General features: G+C 37.9%; 1 protein-coding gene across 4 annotated transcripts in view; it reads left to right on the top strand.

The window, feature by feature from the left end:
• The window catches only part of KIAA0232 (KIAA0232 ortholog), a 69,565-nt gene that overhangs the window by 28,420 nt on the left and 26,166 nt on the right, over positions 1 to 14,979 (top strand). For all 4 annotated transcript variants that reach the window (XM_030491268.1, XM_030491271.1, XM_030491269.1 and 1 more), the window contains one exon: positions 6,704 to 6,841. In XM_030491268.1, coding sequence (XP_030347128.1) covers positions 6,704 to 6,841 — 138 coding nt within the window. The remainder of the gene's footprint in view (positions 1 to 6,703; positions 6,842 to 14,979) is intronic.

The following is a 14,979-nucleotide window of genomic DNA, read 5'->3' as shown; positions in this document are numbered from 1 at the left end:
TGCCTGTATTCTCTGAAATGGTTACAGTGGTCTGGGATGCTTGTAACACAACTTCATTCCTAAGTCCAAGAGAGAAACCATAAATACTGTGAAATAACTACTTCAGTTGTAACATGTCCCTTTCAGACATCTGGACTCTGCAGTGGCTGTTTCTGTTGAGTTCTTGGCTTTCTTTTCTGTGATGTAGCTAAGACATGCAAGTAAAATGATGTCTTTATAGCTGTAGCTATAGCCTTGCTAAATTTTCTTCTTTTCTGCTTTTACTTTAATGGGAAAACTCTAAAGGCAGCCTGCGCAACGCACGTAGGATTTCAGCAGATGCAGCATTTGCATGTTCTCTCACTCTTGAGAGTGGGTGTGATCGAATTTCTCCTGCTTGGTTTCGGCCTAGAGTAATTTCTAATTACTGAACAACACAGACTGCCCTTTCAAGTTGGTAGGATTCTAAGCAAGAGTTTATAGTTGTCAGAAAGTCAGATGACAGGATTTTATACTCAAATTGATTGGTTTTTATAGGTGGAGTTCTTCTCTGCTTGCCAGTAGTCCTGAATGAGTAATGTGCTCTTGGTGGCCCTGCTTGAGCACGGAGGTTGGTTTAGCAGACCCCCAGTGCTCCCTTCCAGCCTCAGCCATTCTGTGGTTCTGTGAATGCCCCACAGAATCAGCACTGCAGTGAGCGATATGGTCTGTCCTGTTCTGTTGGAGTCCAACTGCGTAGGATTGTAATGTTCCAGTTACAGCAACCAGGACAGAGGGGGACTGTAGGAGCTCGATGGTTCTCTGGCTTTTCACAGAAAGTCTGTTTTCCTGGTAATACCTGGGTTTGGAGTAATTATCTAACATTAAAGAATATTTTTCAGTCCTCTCCATTCTGTGGTATCATGACTTTTGATATGAAGAACACTTGTGCTGCTGTCTGTCTGTACTTTCCTGCTGTTCATGTGCTGAACCTCTTGTTGCATTTCTTTTAGAGAAGCTGAGCTTGTGCCACTGTTCTCACCTTTTCTTCTGAATTGTCTTGTATATGTGCTACCTCTTTATCTTTGTCTCAGGCTGAAGCAGCCTGTGAGGAGTGTCTAAGCCCATCCTGGCCCAACAGGCTTTTCTCATTAATTCTAATGAGATGCCATGTCTCTTAAAATTTTCACTAAAGCCACTATGAACAGGTGTATATCCCTCTGGCTCTAAGCAATCTATTGGAGTTTTTCCTGAATCTCAGTTTAGGGGCAGTGTTTTTTCAGGGAAGATCACTGAATGTATTTATACTGCTTCTTGAATAATCTTAAAAGTGAAAGACATATATGATCTGTTGCAGTTCTCCCCAAATTCTCCATTATGAGATCCTCCTAGAGGTAGTGAGGACCTGTTCCATTCTAGATATAATTTACAGCTGTTTTCTTTCATTCCCTGCCTATCCAAACATCTCAGGAGTTGATTTTTTGAGTTATTTGAATAAGTTTCTGGGAAAGTTTCTTTCAGTGCACAATGGTTCATAACGTCTATGTGAACATTGAATTTAATGAAACATCAATCCTGTAAAAAGTGCCAGAAGAGACCAGGAGTCCTGGACTACCTGTGGGGTTTTATTATGTCAGATGATATAGTCTTTGTTTTATGTATTCACTACAAACCTTGATAGCTGTCACTGAATTAAGATACACTGGTGATAGACTTTAGTAGGAAAATTTTGTGGACTGTATGTTGATACTCTGAATTATTTTGAGTGTGTTTGTGGGGAGAGAAGATGATGTGAATACCTTTGGAGAATGCTGCTGGCTTGAATTGAGACTATTCTGTCTCACAGGCAGAGGAAAGATGTGCAAATTCTATAGTTCTGTCAAAACATTTTGGGGTTTGTGATGTCTTGTCCAGTCCATGACCTTCACATAGGAATTGTTTTGGCTGATCTGTCTTTTCCTGGTTTTAAGCTTTTTTCTAAGGAATGACAGCATATGCATTCATTGTTCACTCTGTCCATATGAGCATTTGTTCTATTTTTCCCTTTGGCCTGTCTGGTAACTTGATGATCTATTTTAATTATATTTGAGCATCTTTAAAAAAGCTTTTTAAGAAAGGCTTCTCCTACAGCTTGCTAGACGAGTCTGCAGACTAATGCTCCACATTGGAACAAGCAGACAAACTTCATCTTTATGCACTACACTGGACAGGAACTAGCCGGCCATCCAGTAGAGAATCAAAGCTATTCATGGCCAAAATCCCAATCAGCTGTTCTCCTCAGTTTTTGGCAAATGTTTGCACCTTCTAAAAAAACCCACAGGTTGAGATACCTGTTAATCCGTTAACCGAGAATTATAAGAAGGAAAAATTGTTCACGTTTCTCTTGCAGGTCTCTGCTTGCATACCTTAACAACTTGGGGAATTCTTTTTCACATTAGAATATCTTGTCTGGATGTTTGGGTTCCTTATTTTGATGGTATTCTTTGAGTTGGATCCTTAAAAGGAGAGCCTGTGTGTGTGTGATGATTTTGTATTTGAGACATTATGACATTGAATGCTTTGTATTTTTTGTATGAACTTGTTACTAGAATTTGCTTGTTGAAGCAGCGCATTTTGGCTGCCCAGCAATAACTTCTACAAGAGCAAGAAATGCCGGGGGGGTAATATGCTTGAATAGCAGCTGGTTTGTGCTGAAATTAAAATGCTCAAAAAAGAGGAGTTCTGATTCAGAATCTCTTTCAACTAAGTATTTTTTCCTCTCCTCTAAGATAATGGAAATTCTTGCCCTGAAGTCTCTTGTATATAATTCAAAATAGAAATACTGACCACAGATAATTATTCAATACATTATTTGAAAACTTGATATATATTATAAACCATCTTAGCGCGTATGTAGTTGAACCTGTAGTGCATTTATGCAGGGAGAATCTTAGGGAATTGGTTTTCCCAAACTTAGTCTAAGAAGAAGAAATCTGATTTTTCCAAACATGTTTTTCTGCTGGTTTGATTTCCCCACTTGGGAAATCCATTTGGGGAGTTTGTTGATCAAGTTATTAAACCTGCTCATTTTCCTGTCTGTTCTGCTGATAAGGCAGAATTTAAGCCTGTTTATTTACCTGAATAGCCATTCAGGGACCTTGAGTCATGTAGAGTTCTGCACCAGTGCACTTGACTCCAGCTTTTATTAAGTATGGGTAGTTCCTGCAAGACTCTCAAAGTATGTTTTAACACTGATTTTTTTTCCATTTATATGGGCTATGAGCTTTAAAACAATTTTCTTTCAGTCTTATCACAAAGTGTGACGTTTGTTCTCTTTCTGGTAGCAGATATTTCTCTTATCTTTACAAGAAATGAAGGTAAGAAGTGTTACTACCAAACTCACTTTTTTTTCTCCAATTTCTTGGTAGTGTGGAGGGAAGCAGTGAAATTGCTGCTTTTGTGGAGTTGAGCAGGATAAACAGTTTAGAAATCTCTTTGCAGAACTGTGCGTGTATATTAATTCAGGATTGAATTAAGCACTCCAAGTACTGGATTTCTTGAAGCAGCATTTGCAAAAAGAATACAGATACTTCAACATTTCTTTAGCCACATTTATGGTTTCTAAGTGATTCCTGTCATGAAACTTTGCACTTTCACTGTCTTCACAATTAAAAATCTCAAGTATGAAATTACCTAGTTATGGTAGGTACAGTAGGACTCTGAAGAATAGATGTTTAAATAGCAGTTTAGATATTCAGACTTGGATTTTTCCAGTATCTAGATGGCCTCTGCTTCCTGGGGATGTTTATTTAATATTGGGTGGTTGTCTCTTAAAAATGTAAGTAATGGTAGTCTGTTTTAAACATCAGAATCTAGTAACCCAAATTTTAGGTTTTCTTCTGTATGTATGCACACTTTTTAAATCTAGAATTTTGGGGTGGCATTACTTCTATGAAATGTTTGGTGACCACTGAATGGAATTGTGAAAATTCAAAGTTATGGTAAAACTCTTGGATTAAAAGGAGTATTATCATATGATCTCTAGTTTTGTGAGGAAATAAGGTAAATGAAGTCATCTGGTAGGTGAAGAGGACAGAAGTCCTTAGTGATTCTTTCCGTGTGAAGTAACTAGTTTACTTCCCTTTGTGCATACAGAATGTTTCATTGAACTGCTTTCTTTCCTGTCTGTCATGGACTTAGTATTTTTCCAGTCTAAGAAGTAAACCTACTAATGGGCTCCTGACTACTGGAGACGAGGAGGGGGTGGGGAAAACCCAAACCCAAAAAGGTGAGGAAAAATTTAAGAGATTAATTTCAATCATTTGAAATAACTGGATTTGTATTTTTTTAATCAATTTTGTCATAATAAAAGCAGAATTCCATTTGGTTTGTGTCACACGTCACATTCTACAAACTCACTCACTGGGGTATATGACATTTTCTTGTTTTGTAGCTGCTTTAGTGTAATGCCTGTTTTTTGTTCTGATACATTATAACAAGAATTAGGTGCAAGGACTTTTTTCTTCACTGTTCTGTAGTGGTGTATGGATGTGGTGTTTTATTTGTGTGCAGAAAGTGCAAGGTCCTGCATAAATTTAGGCTATATCAGATGCATGCTGATAAATACTGTAGTTTACACGAGGATGTAATTTTGGCCTTCAAAATTATATGTGGAATAACCGTAATCCATGGTGGTTGCTATTCTTGTGAGATCCGAGGATTAAAAATTATCAAGTTTGTTCAGGGTAAAATAAATCCCCAAACTCAAGTTTTCAGCAGGTTATTTCCCATAAAACTTAACAATGGTGGTGTGAAGCACTGGCAGCCAGGTGTGACTGAAACCCAGCATGGTCAGAAACAAATGTTCTGTGTGTGGTATAAAGAAGTAGAAAGGAGGAGAGGATTCTGCTGGAGCTCTGTCCTCAACTGCTGCATCCTCCAAGATGAGCCATTTTGTTCCCAGAGTGCTTACTGTGGAAGGAGGGATGAGACCGTGATACACAGAGCTCTCACCTGAGAGAGAATTCCATTTAGTCTTCCTTCCCCCATTTAAAACATTCAGTATTTGTTGCAAGGATTAAATTTTTGAAGATTGAAATGTGTTGAATTTTGTAGGCAGGTGTCAGATACCTTTCAAATAATGTGTGTGGAGAACTGAACTGCATGAAATGCTTTATAAATTTCTCTCAGCATAAAGGTTCTTACTGTTCTTGTGACAAACTGCTAGTATATATGGCTAGTAAAGCTGCCCTTGGAGAGGTTAGATTTAATGTAGCAGTACAAAGCAAAGCTTTGTTGGCACAGATAAAATAAAGTAGTTAAATATATAGCATTTTGGTAGTGTTTTCCTAGTGTACATGTTGCCTGCCACCTAAAAGCAGAATAAATGAAGTTATCCCAGTGCACATTTGCTGTATGCCTGGATTTTGTTTTGAGTAACATATTGCAAATGGGTATGTGTTTTTTTCATTCATAACTGGGCCCATGTGGATGAGCAGGATGGGCTTTGGCAGCTGGGGGGGGTAGGTGGGTCTCATAGGTTTGTATACTTTCATCTGAATCTTGTGAAGAGTTAGAGTGCTCTTCACTCTATATATCTTATATCTATATATCTATATCTTATACACCATTTTAGCCACATTGTGTATAAAGAAATATATAAGCTACAATTTGGAAAGACTTAGACATTTATTTTTTAAAACCAGAGTGTAGATGTGCACAGTCTATTGAACCTGTTTTCTGAAATTTATTTTCCTATTTTTTTTCTACTATTTCTTTCTGTTAGTCCTTCTTAGAACAGCAGCCTGTTCAAATGTCTTTTTTAAAACGAATCACTGACATCTTGCATAAGTATAAGGAAAACCAGAGGGACTGGTAGCTTTTTGTTCTTAAAGAACTAAATAAATTTCTCCAGTTTTGGTGATGAAATAAGACTTTAAGGAATAAACTCAACAAATTGCTCTACTCTCTCCTGAAGGACTCTCTTATGTGAAGTCTTGATGGCAGCCATTTCAGTGGCTGCCTCTCGAGGTGGTTGTTCTCTCTCCACCGCATTTTCTTCCCCCCCGTCTTACTCTTTGTTTGCACAGAGATATCTAGTTTCACTGACGGTTTGTTTTTACTTCGTTTTGAAGCCATGGGCAGTTGGGAGTTGTTTGAAATGAGGGTAGGCCTTAGCCTGGATTTCATTAGAAGCAGTAACAGGTGTGTTCAGAAGGTTAAAAAAGGTCTGTTGAAAAGCATCAAGTGTTTGTGGATCTTTCTGAAGATGATTTAGACCAGCGTACATTAGAAGATGTTAAAGATACTCATTGTGAGACTGAGTTGAAGGTTTTGAGCCCTAACATTGCATTTTCTTCTTTTGACTTGTTTAGCTTGCTCTTAAATTTGTTCCTTACTCTGAACTACTTGCTTTCCATCCTTATTATTTCAGAGATCAGTGACACTCTGTTAACATATTTTGTATAAATTACAATAAATTCAACCATAAGTTAGCCATAAAATGATCTTTATGGATATGCTTTGCAATTGGAAATTACTGCAGTGAAGTGTGAGTAGTCTTCATGTCCTGTGAAAAACATATGTGCTTTTCTGAATAGTAAGTGCAAGTGTACTGTAATCAAGCTAACTTGGAAACAAGTAATTTTTAGTAGATAGGATGAGGTTGTTTTTATTCTGAGCAGTATGTTATCTGTAGTCCTGTTCTGCTATAGTACCGATATGTTTGTATATTTTAAATAATATAATGTCTTTATTTGGATTTTAGGAGAATGACATCTTCCTGGGCTGGGAAAAGGGAGCTTACAAGAAATGGGGAAAGAGTAAGAAAAAGTGCTCTGATCTAACACTAGAGGAAATGAAAAAACAGGCTGCTGTCCAGTGTCTTCGCTCTGCTTCTGATGAAGTAAGTTTGGACTATTGAGTATTTAAGACTTTATGCCCTTCTTTGTGTTAGATATATTTAGCTTGTGATGCTTCTATTTTAATTTGTGGCTTTGTAAAGTGCCATTTCGCCAAGAGTTCTCTGAGAGTTCTTTATGTTTCTTTAGGAAGTTATGAAATCCAAGTATGGCAGCAGGATTTCACAAAACATTCTGTGCTCTGTAGTGTCATGCCTTCCTTTCTGTAAGCCCTCACCTATTGTCAGGGGCAGTTGCAATGCACCAGTTTGTGTTGAAATTACCACAAAGCTTTGCATAAAGTTATTTCCTAAAATTCTGAATTTACTTTGTGTTGTGTGTGAGCAGCAAGGAGTGAACTATTTGGGCAGAAAGCCATCTGGCTTTGTACATCCTGTACCCAGAATTGCTAAATAAAATGCAATGTATACTAGCAAATGTTCACTTTCCAGATGACCTGGAGTGGAAGTGGAGTTGAAGTGCACTGACTGGAGAAGGTGAGGAGAGCTGAAGGCATCAGGTTGAAGGAGGATACCAGAGGCAGCAGATACCATGTAGCTCAATGGAGAAGTAGAGAAAGGCAGCTGAAGGAAATGTTTAAAAAGAAAAAATAATCTGTAGCACAGGTCAGTGAAAACTTTAGGGAGATTTTTCAGACAGCAGAAATGAGAAAGTCTATCTTTTAGTCTACAGAACTACAAATACTCTGATCTGTCACTACTGTAAGAAGAAACTCTACCTCGCCCATGCAGCCCAGTTGTTATTGCTCCATACCTAGCCCGTACTGCCCATACCAACTGCTCCATAGTTTCCTAGTCACAATTTGTGCTTGTGCAAGCATTTGTGTGGTTGTGTGGAGAACTGGATTGGGAAGGTGAATCAGTTTCCTGAGATTAACCTGATTGGGGTGGAGGAAATCTTAACCCAGAGACGTTTCCTGGTCAGATTTGTAACACAGACACTGGTGCCAGCAAGAGTGAGGAAGGTATGTGGCCAAGAATAATGGAGGAAGTGGGATTGATTTCTGTGGTTATTCCTACCACCACCACCTTCAGCAGTGTTGCCATCATATATGGCAGTGGTTTACTGCTGTGAAGCTACTTGAGCACTTGTTCAGTTACTAAAGTGCTGATTGACTAATCAGGAGATTTCTGAACTCCTGTTTTCCCATCACTAACATAGTGATGCAAAATATAATTCTGTAGGTAATTTGCTCTGCTCTCATAGTTACAGAATATTGAGGTCAGGACTGTGACTACTGTAGAAATTAATTTAAATATGAATCAAATATGAAGAAATAATTGCAAGAAGTAATGTCTTTCTTGAGGATGTGACTATATTCATACACTCATGAACAACAAAAAGTAGCAATCTCATCCGTGGACCTGTAGGTGATTATTTTTTAGCTTTAGAAATTACTCTTTTGATGCATCCTCACACAGCTGAAAATCAAGGAGCATCTCTTAGAGGTAAATTTATATTATACAGAGAAACTAGTTGCAAAGAAAAAAGGAGGTAAATTTATTAATAATCCCTGATCTGCCTCCACTTGAAAGTTTGTATAATCTTAAATGGAAGAGGGGAAGAAACCCTTCAACTAAAGTTTTGAAAGAATAAAAAGATCTGTAATCTAAAAGGTTGAACAAGTAACTTCCTCCTTCGACTCCTGCCATCTTGTCGGATTTTTATTGCTCAACGTTAACCTGTAATCTGCAACCTGTAGACTTATGTTATTTTGGGGATATTTTGACTTCTGTTGCATGCTCAGACAGTTAAGCTTGCACATTTGTTGTCTTAAATGAAATTGCAGGTCATAATTTTTTTAAATGTGTTTTCAAACATAGGGTGGAACCTTTAAACCTTTTAGAACTCACCAGTTGTTACTTAAAGCTGTTCTATAGGTAGTTTAACAGCTGTATTGCATGAAAGAGAAATACAGATTTAGGGGATTTTTTAACCCTGGAGTTGGGGGAAGGGTGATCCTGCTTTGATGCTACTGGTATTTAAAGTAACTTGTAAGGTATCTTTTCTTCTTTTCAAACACATTTTCTGTATTGGCTGGTTTCTGTACTTACGTTTGTGTGCTAATCTGATGGGAATAATCAGTAGGTTTTGGACCATGAAACGTAATGTGAAAATACTATTTCTGCTGAGGCATTGAGACTGCTCCGTCATTTCATGATTTCATCTCTACAAAAAGCTAAATATACTCAGTTAAGTGTGGCCAGAATTAATGATTAGTGGTGTGTGAGTAAGGGGTGTTTATAAAAACTGTTGCAATACAAACAAATACTTTTTTTTCCCAATGCCATTTGAATTTTTTTCTGAATCATCTGAAAATCTTTACCTGTAGAGAATTGGGGTTTTTTTGTCAAATAGGTAGACGTGTTCATTAAGATCTTCATACACATCACCTAACACCTTTGTTCTCACAGGGTTTTCTTCTTCTTGCAAGGAGGCTGGCAATAGTCCTCACGGGCAGTTTTGGAGCTTGCTTTTAGTTTTGCTGTCCTTCTGTGATCCCTTTTTCAAAGTAGCGGTAATGGAAATACCAATACCCTCACACAAATACGAAATGCTTGCTCTTCCAGCCTAACCTCTTCTTTCAACCTTAGCGCTGGAGCAAAGCAGCGTTGAGGGAGCTCCATTACTGGGAGCAATCAAAAGAGGCCTTAATGTATTTAAACTTAAGTATATTTAAATAGAATTGTATTTAAGTGAAATGGTTGGAATGTTTACCCTGTGTCTGTCTGTAGAGAGAGTGTATATATACACACGTGTGTGTACGCACAAACCAACAAACAAAAATCCCCAGGGAGATGATTAAATTAAGACTTTAGGTTTCTGCAGCCTGATCTATTTTAGGGGGGCAAAAGAGGATGAAAAGGTATTGAAGGTTAATAATAACCTTTCTAACCCTTATAGGAAATGACAGAGATCCGGGTACCATAATTTTGGTGTTTATATTTGATTACCTAAGCCAGTAATGTGTTGAGAAATTGTGGACAGTCTGCCTCCACCCCCTACCAGTAACCAAAGGCGCTAAAATTGGGTGATCACTTCAAAAAGATGCTTAATGGGAAGAGGAAGTAATAAAATAGATTAGATGAAAATTGACTTGATAACAGTAAACACTGTTTTGTCAGTCATTTAATGGCTGAAATAAGTATTTTGAAACCTTGTCTCCTGTGGATTTTCATTTACATCGTATTCATTCTTAGCGAGTACTTCATTTGGTAGCTTAGTTTTGTTTAATTTCAGTTTTTTGTCTCTTATTAAACAGAGCAATTCTGTAAAACACTAGTCTGAGACAGAAATCCAAGCTTCTGGTTATAATTTTATGGGGCAGAAAACAAATATTCGGCTTCAAAAGGCCACAGTTTGATGTTTATTTCTAAAACATTTCCGAAGTTAGAGTATGATGCCCCATCCCTGGCAGTGTTCAAGGCTATGTTGGACAGGGCTTTGAGGAATCTGGTCTAGTGGAAGCCATCAGAGAAGCTGCAGTCTTCTGAGCACTCTGCATCACTGTGTCTTGCAGTGGCAAAGCATGTTATGAACTAAGTGCTTTTGTGAGCAGAAGCCTGATTTTGACAGATACTATCCGGTATATATAAGAATACAAATTGTTAATGTATGTATGTTCCAAGGACTGTATTTTTTTGTGTGGTAAGCATTTTGAAGTCTTGAATTGTCTAAATTCATATGAATCCTTGGCTGCAGATGCTCTTGATGCAGTCAGAAGCAGAGAAAATGTAAGTACGTTGCAACTTGCCAGAAAATGAAGACAGAATGATGGTGAAAACTTTTTAAGACAAGTACTTTAATGCAGCAATCAATTGCTATTCTTACTGCAGTTCTAAGGTTTATTTTTTTCCCAAACTCTTGAATGGAGTATAAATAGCAGCTCAAAGATGTGCTGAAGAATTGTTCAGATTTTAAAAAGCTTGTTAATATCGACCTTGAGTAGAGATTTTCTCTTAATTCTTATCCTGCTGAATTGTAGAAGAAATGTTAAAATGTTGGTTTACAATTAAGTGGAAAAGTAAGGGCATCCATTCTTATGAAATGTTGGATTAAAAAAAAATAGTAAATGTTTAGGACTGGGCAGTATTTATGTAAAAGTCCTTTGAGGAAAACAAGACATTTTATCCTGAAATTACTGCCTTAAATTTTAAGTAAAACCAGCTGTTTCTGTCAGCAGTAAGTGACTTTTTTTGTTGTTAGTTTTGTTGTTGTTGTTCTAATTCCTGCCTGGTACACTTAAAACTGGTAAGGTCAATTTGTTCATGTATAGTTTCTGAGATGCCTTTTTTCTTTAAGCCTCCTAATTCTGAAAGTCTGTGAGTTATTTTGGATTTGAGTGATGAAACTCATCCATAAGAAGACAGAAAGCAGTATCTTTGAGACTCGGAAGTTTAGTTGAAAAGTAAGAGTTTAGAAGTTCAGCTGTGTTTGTATTTTTGCAAGGTGGAGTTAGAGCAAGATTGGAATTAGAGGTTACTTGTTGAGCCTGGTATGTGTAAGACTTTTCAGTAGGTATATTTCCTAGTAATAATACTGAAATTACTTCTGTTGCCTGTACATTGGTCATAAATCCAAGCTTAATTACCTTTTAACTGACTAGTTTTCTGTAAAAATTGCACTGCTCAATAGAAAAGCAGGTTTTCAGCTGTGTTAGTGCAGTTCCTGTGTAATACAGTTCACTCACTGAACACTTGTAGCATTACGTGTGAGGTTCCACCCCAAGATGGTGCCAGAGTTTCAGTTAAAGCAGTTGGTGTATCTTTATTCTGCTGAACTTTATGAGGACATTTTAAGAGTGAGCAAAGGAGACTACTTCATACGTATCTTACTTTCTGCACTGATGAAACCAGATCTCCCAGGCTGTTTCCCTCTCTGCCTGAAGGTGGCCACTTCCCTAAGCTGTTCCACAGCACACACTGAGACATTGCTGGTGTCTAATGCTGCTGATCCCTTAAGGCATGTCATAATGGGGCTCAGGCAGTGAGCTCCATTTCTGACCTAACCAGGTTCTCAAAATCTGCAAACTTCCACATGAAACAGTGTACAACATGTTACAGTAAGAATTAGTCGTGGTTGATAGATCCCATAATGAATTTTAATAGAATCATAGAATGGTTTGGGTTGGAAAGGACCTTAAAATCACCCAGTTCCAGCCCCCTGCCATGGGCAGGGTCACCTCACACTAGACCATGTTGCCCAAGGCTCTGTCCAACCTGGCCTTGAACACTGCCAGGGATGGAGCATTTACCACTTCTTTGGGCAGCCTGTTCCAGTGCCTCACCACCCTCACTGTAAAGAACTTCTTCCTTAGATCTAACTTGAACTTCCCCTGTGTAAGTTTAAACCCATTACCCTTTGTCCTGTCACTATGGTCCCTGACGAAGAGAATTTTGAAGAGTGCTGCTCTAATACTTTCGACACAAGCAAGCAGTGCCTTCCATCCTGCTGTTCTGAGAACTTACTGCTTGGGGGAACACTGAAGCATAATTGGTGGAACTTCCTAACAGTAATTTCTTTGCAATGTAGTCAGGTGTGGGCATGCTGTTACTGGGAGCACTGGCTGTGCTTACTTCGAATTATGAGGGGGGAATATGCCTCTTGTGATATCTGTGTTATCATATGGGAGCACTTGGTGGAACAAGTGTGGCTCTAGTGAAGAGCATTTATAAAAATTTGAAGTTACAGTGTTACTCTCCAATGTACCTGCTCTCCACACAAATTTGAGATGTGTCTAAAATAAGATTCTGTCAAAAATTTCTTAGCGTTTGTCATTGTTCTTACTCCAAGTGCAGAACTGTCAAATTTCCATGCAGTTACTACAGTTCTGCACGTAAACCTTATTTGAAGAAATAAGATCCTAATCAGGCCAAATTAATTAATTGGTTATGATTCCATGTCTGAGCATGTTTTTATTGATGGGTTACTCCAGCCAGCTATTGTAGGCTCCATAGATTATGCTGTCTGCGTGCCAGTTAGACCAGGGATTGTGGAGTTTATAGCGCAGGGACTATGTCTCGTCTCTCCTTACATAGGATGCCAGATTAACTAGATGATGTAAATTCCATTTTAATCACTGATTTATTTCTACTTCTCTAATCTAAGCCAGTATTCATTAGGTAATACACTCTGACAACTACGCTGGGGTACCAGGGAATCAGGTAGTAAACATTAAATGGTTTGTAAGTGATTTAACTTGCGTGTATTCATGTAACTAGAAGTGACATGAACAAGAGACGTGTAAAGAAAGTGCCCAATGTTCTTTTATCTTATTTTCTAAAAAAGGTGGAAAATGTTAGTCAAAAAGCCCTGTAAGGAGGGTAGTGAAGTGCTAGGATGAGTACTGTTAATGTAAAGATAAAGGACGGCACAAGAATGAAGCAAATTGTGTAAGCACCATCTTAAATCAGAAGGATGAAATGCTGAAGTTGCTGTTGAGAAGTTCAAATTTATCATAGCAAAAAAAGAAGTTAAAGGTCCAAACCAACCATAACACTTCTTGAAGCATATACCCTGACTAGCTCAGTCGTGAGCAATTCTGTGTGTCTGAGGATGATTGTTCAGATTCTTTTCCAGGAAATACCAGAACACTTCACAAAACCGATCAATTTTGTCTGTCTTCTGGTTTGTATCCCGTTGGCCTTCTGGAAAGGGATACACCAGTTGTTTCTAGAAAACGCAGCATTATTGGGGAAAGGATTTAAAAATTTTCCAGGAGCTAAGAAGAATTTCAGTCAAGACGTATGTTTTGAAAAACAAAATCAAGGCAGGACTGGTGAAACTCAGCTGCTTCTGTGCAAAGGCACCACAGGGTTGTATTATTTCCAAGCACTCATTGTTTTTTCTGTGATAATTTAATCTTTATTGGTTCAGGAGAATTTGTGTTGGCTCTGTATTATCAAATCCATTGCCTTCGAAAGTTTTCCTTCTTTCTCCATTCATACACTGAGTAAGCTATACATGATATTGATTTTGGCAAACTATGTTAGCCTGTGCTTTATAACTTCAGATACCAAATAGAAAATTGAAGTGAATGTCTCGCTAAGATAACCATCACAGAATAAAGTAAGTGCAATAAATCAATTCCTTTTTCCTTATGACTTTGGCTTTTAAATAGATATTCATAGTACCACATGTCTGATTTGTCAGGTTACTGAAGCTGCTACCTTGAGTATAATAATAATTTTAATGGAAGTTGACATAAGTTCTAATTATTCCAATTTTTGTGTAAGTTTTCTTCATACAGAGGAAGTATATAATGAACTAGAGAAGTTCTTTGTGGGAGCTCAGTCTACACAGAAGTTGCTTCTTAACAATTATTTGGGCATTTGTTTTTCAATTTACATCAAGCCAGCAAAAGTAAATGAATGCTTACCTTGTACTTCTTGTATGTAAGTATCTCCCACAGTATAGAGATCATTTTGTCTTGGAGGCCTGAAAGTAGGTGTTTGGTATGTCTGGAAGTTATTTCACCTTGCATGTACTCCCAGTGATGGTGGGACAAAATGGGCCAAGGCAATTCTCTCACCTGCAGCTTCTCTGGTAAGTCTGAGGCAGAAAGAATGCATATGCATGTATTGGAGGGAGAAGGTGGCACAATCTTTCAGATACACAAGTATGGCCGTGAAAATGGCTTTGAAGTCAGCATGTTTTCTTATAACCGATGAATAATAATCCAGAAGAATAGTTTCTAGAGAGCAATTATACTTTCCTGGGGGAAATGACTTTCACATCAGTGTAGCCTGCTATGGGAGGGAGCTACAAGAATTAAGTTTTAAATAACAGAAGTCAGATTAGCTGCTCTAGTAACTCACATTTAGGTGTAGCATTTTCATTTTAAGTCAATTTGAACTGGTAGTTGACCTCTTTTATCTAGAATTAGCAAATAACATGGACTCTTAGAATGTGTGGTGCAAAGTGGTGAATTACAGCTCTGAAATCTGACCCTGATCCCAGATGTGTGATTTACCTTTCCTAATACTGTTTTAATACAGAACACAGGACTAAGGGAGTTGCAAGGAAGTCACTTCTGTCTCCTTGTTGGAGAACTAATGCTCTCGTTTTAATTGAGGTTGCTTGGATTTTTGTGGTACCAAGTCAGTCTGTCTCCTTGGAAATC

The sequence above is a fragment of the Strigops habroptila genome, chromosome 7 (assembly GCF_004027225.2).
Source record: "Strigops habroptila isolate Jane chromosome 7, bStrHab1.2.pri, whole genome shotgun sequence".
Lineage (NCBI taxonomy): Eukaryota > Metazoa > Chordata > Aves > Psittaciformes > Psittacidae > Strigops > Strigops habroptila.
This window is presented reverse-complemented; position numbering and strand designations above follow the sequence as displayed.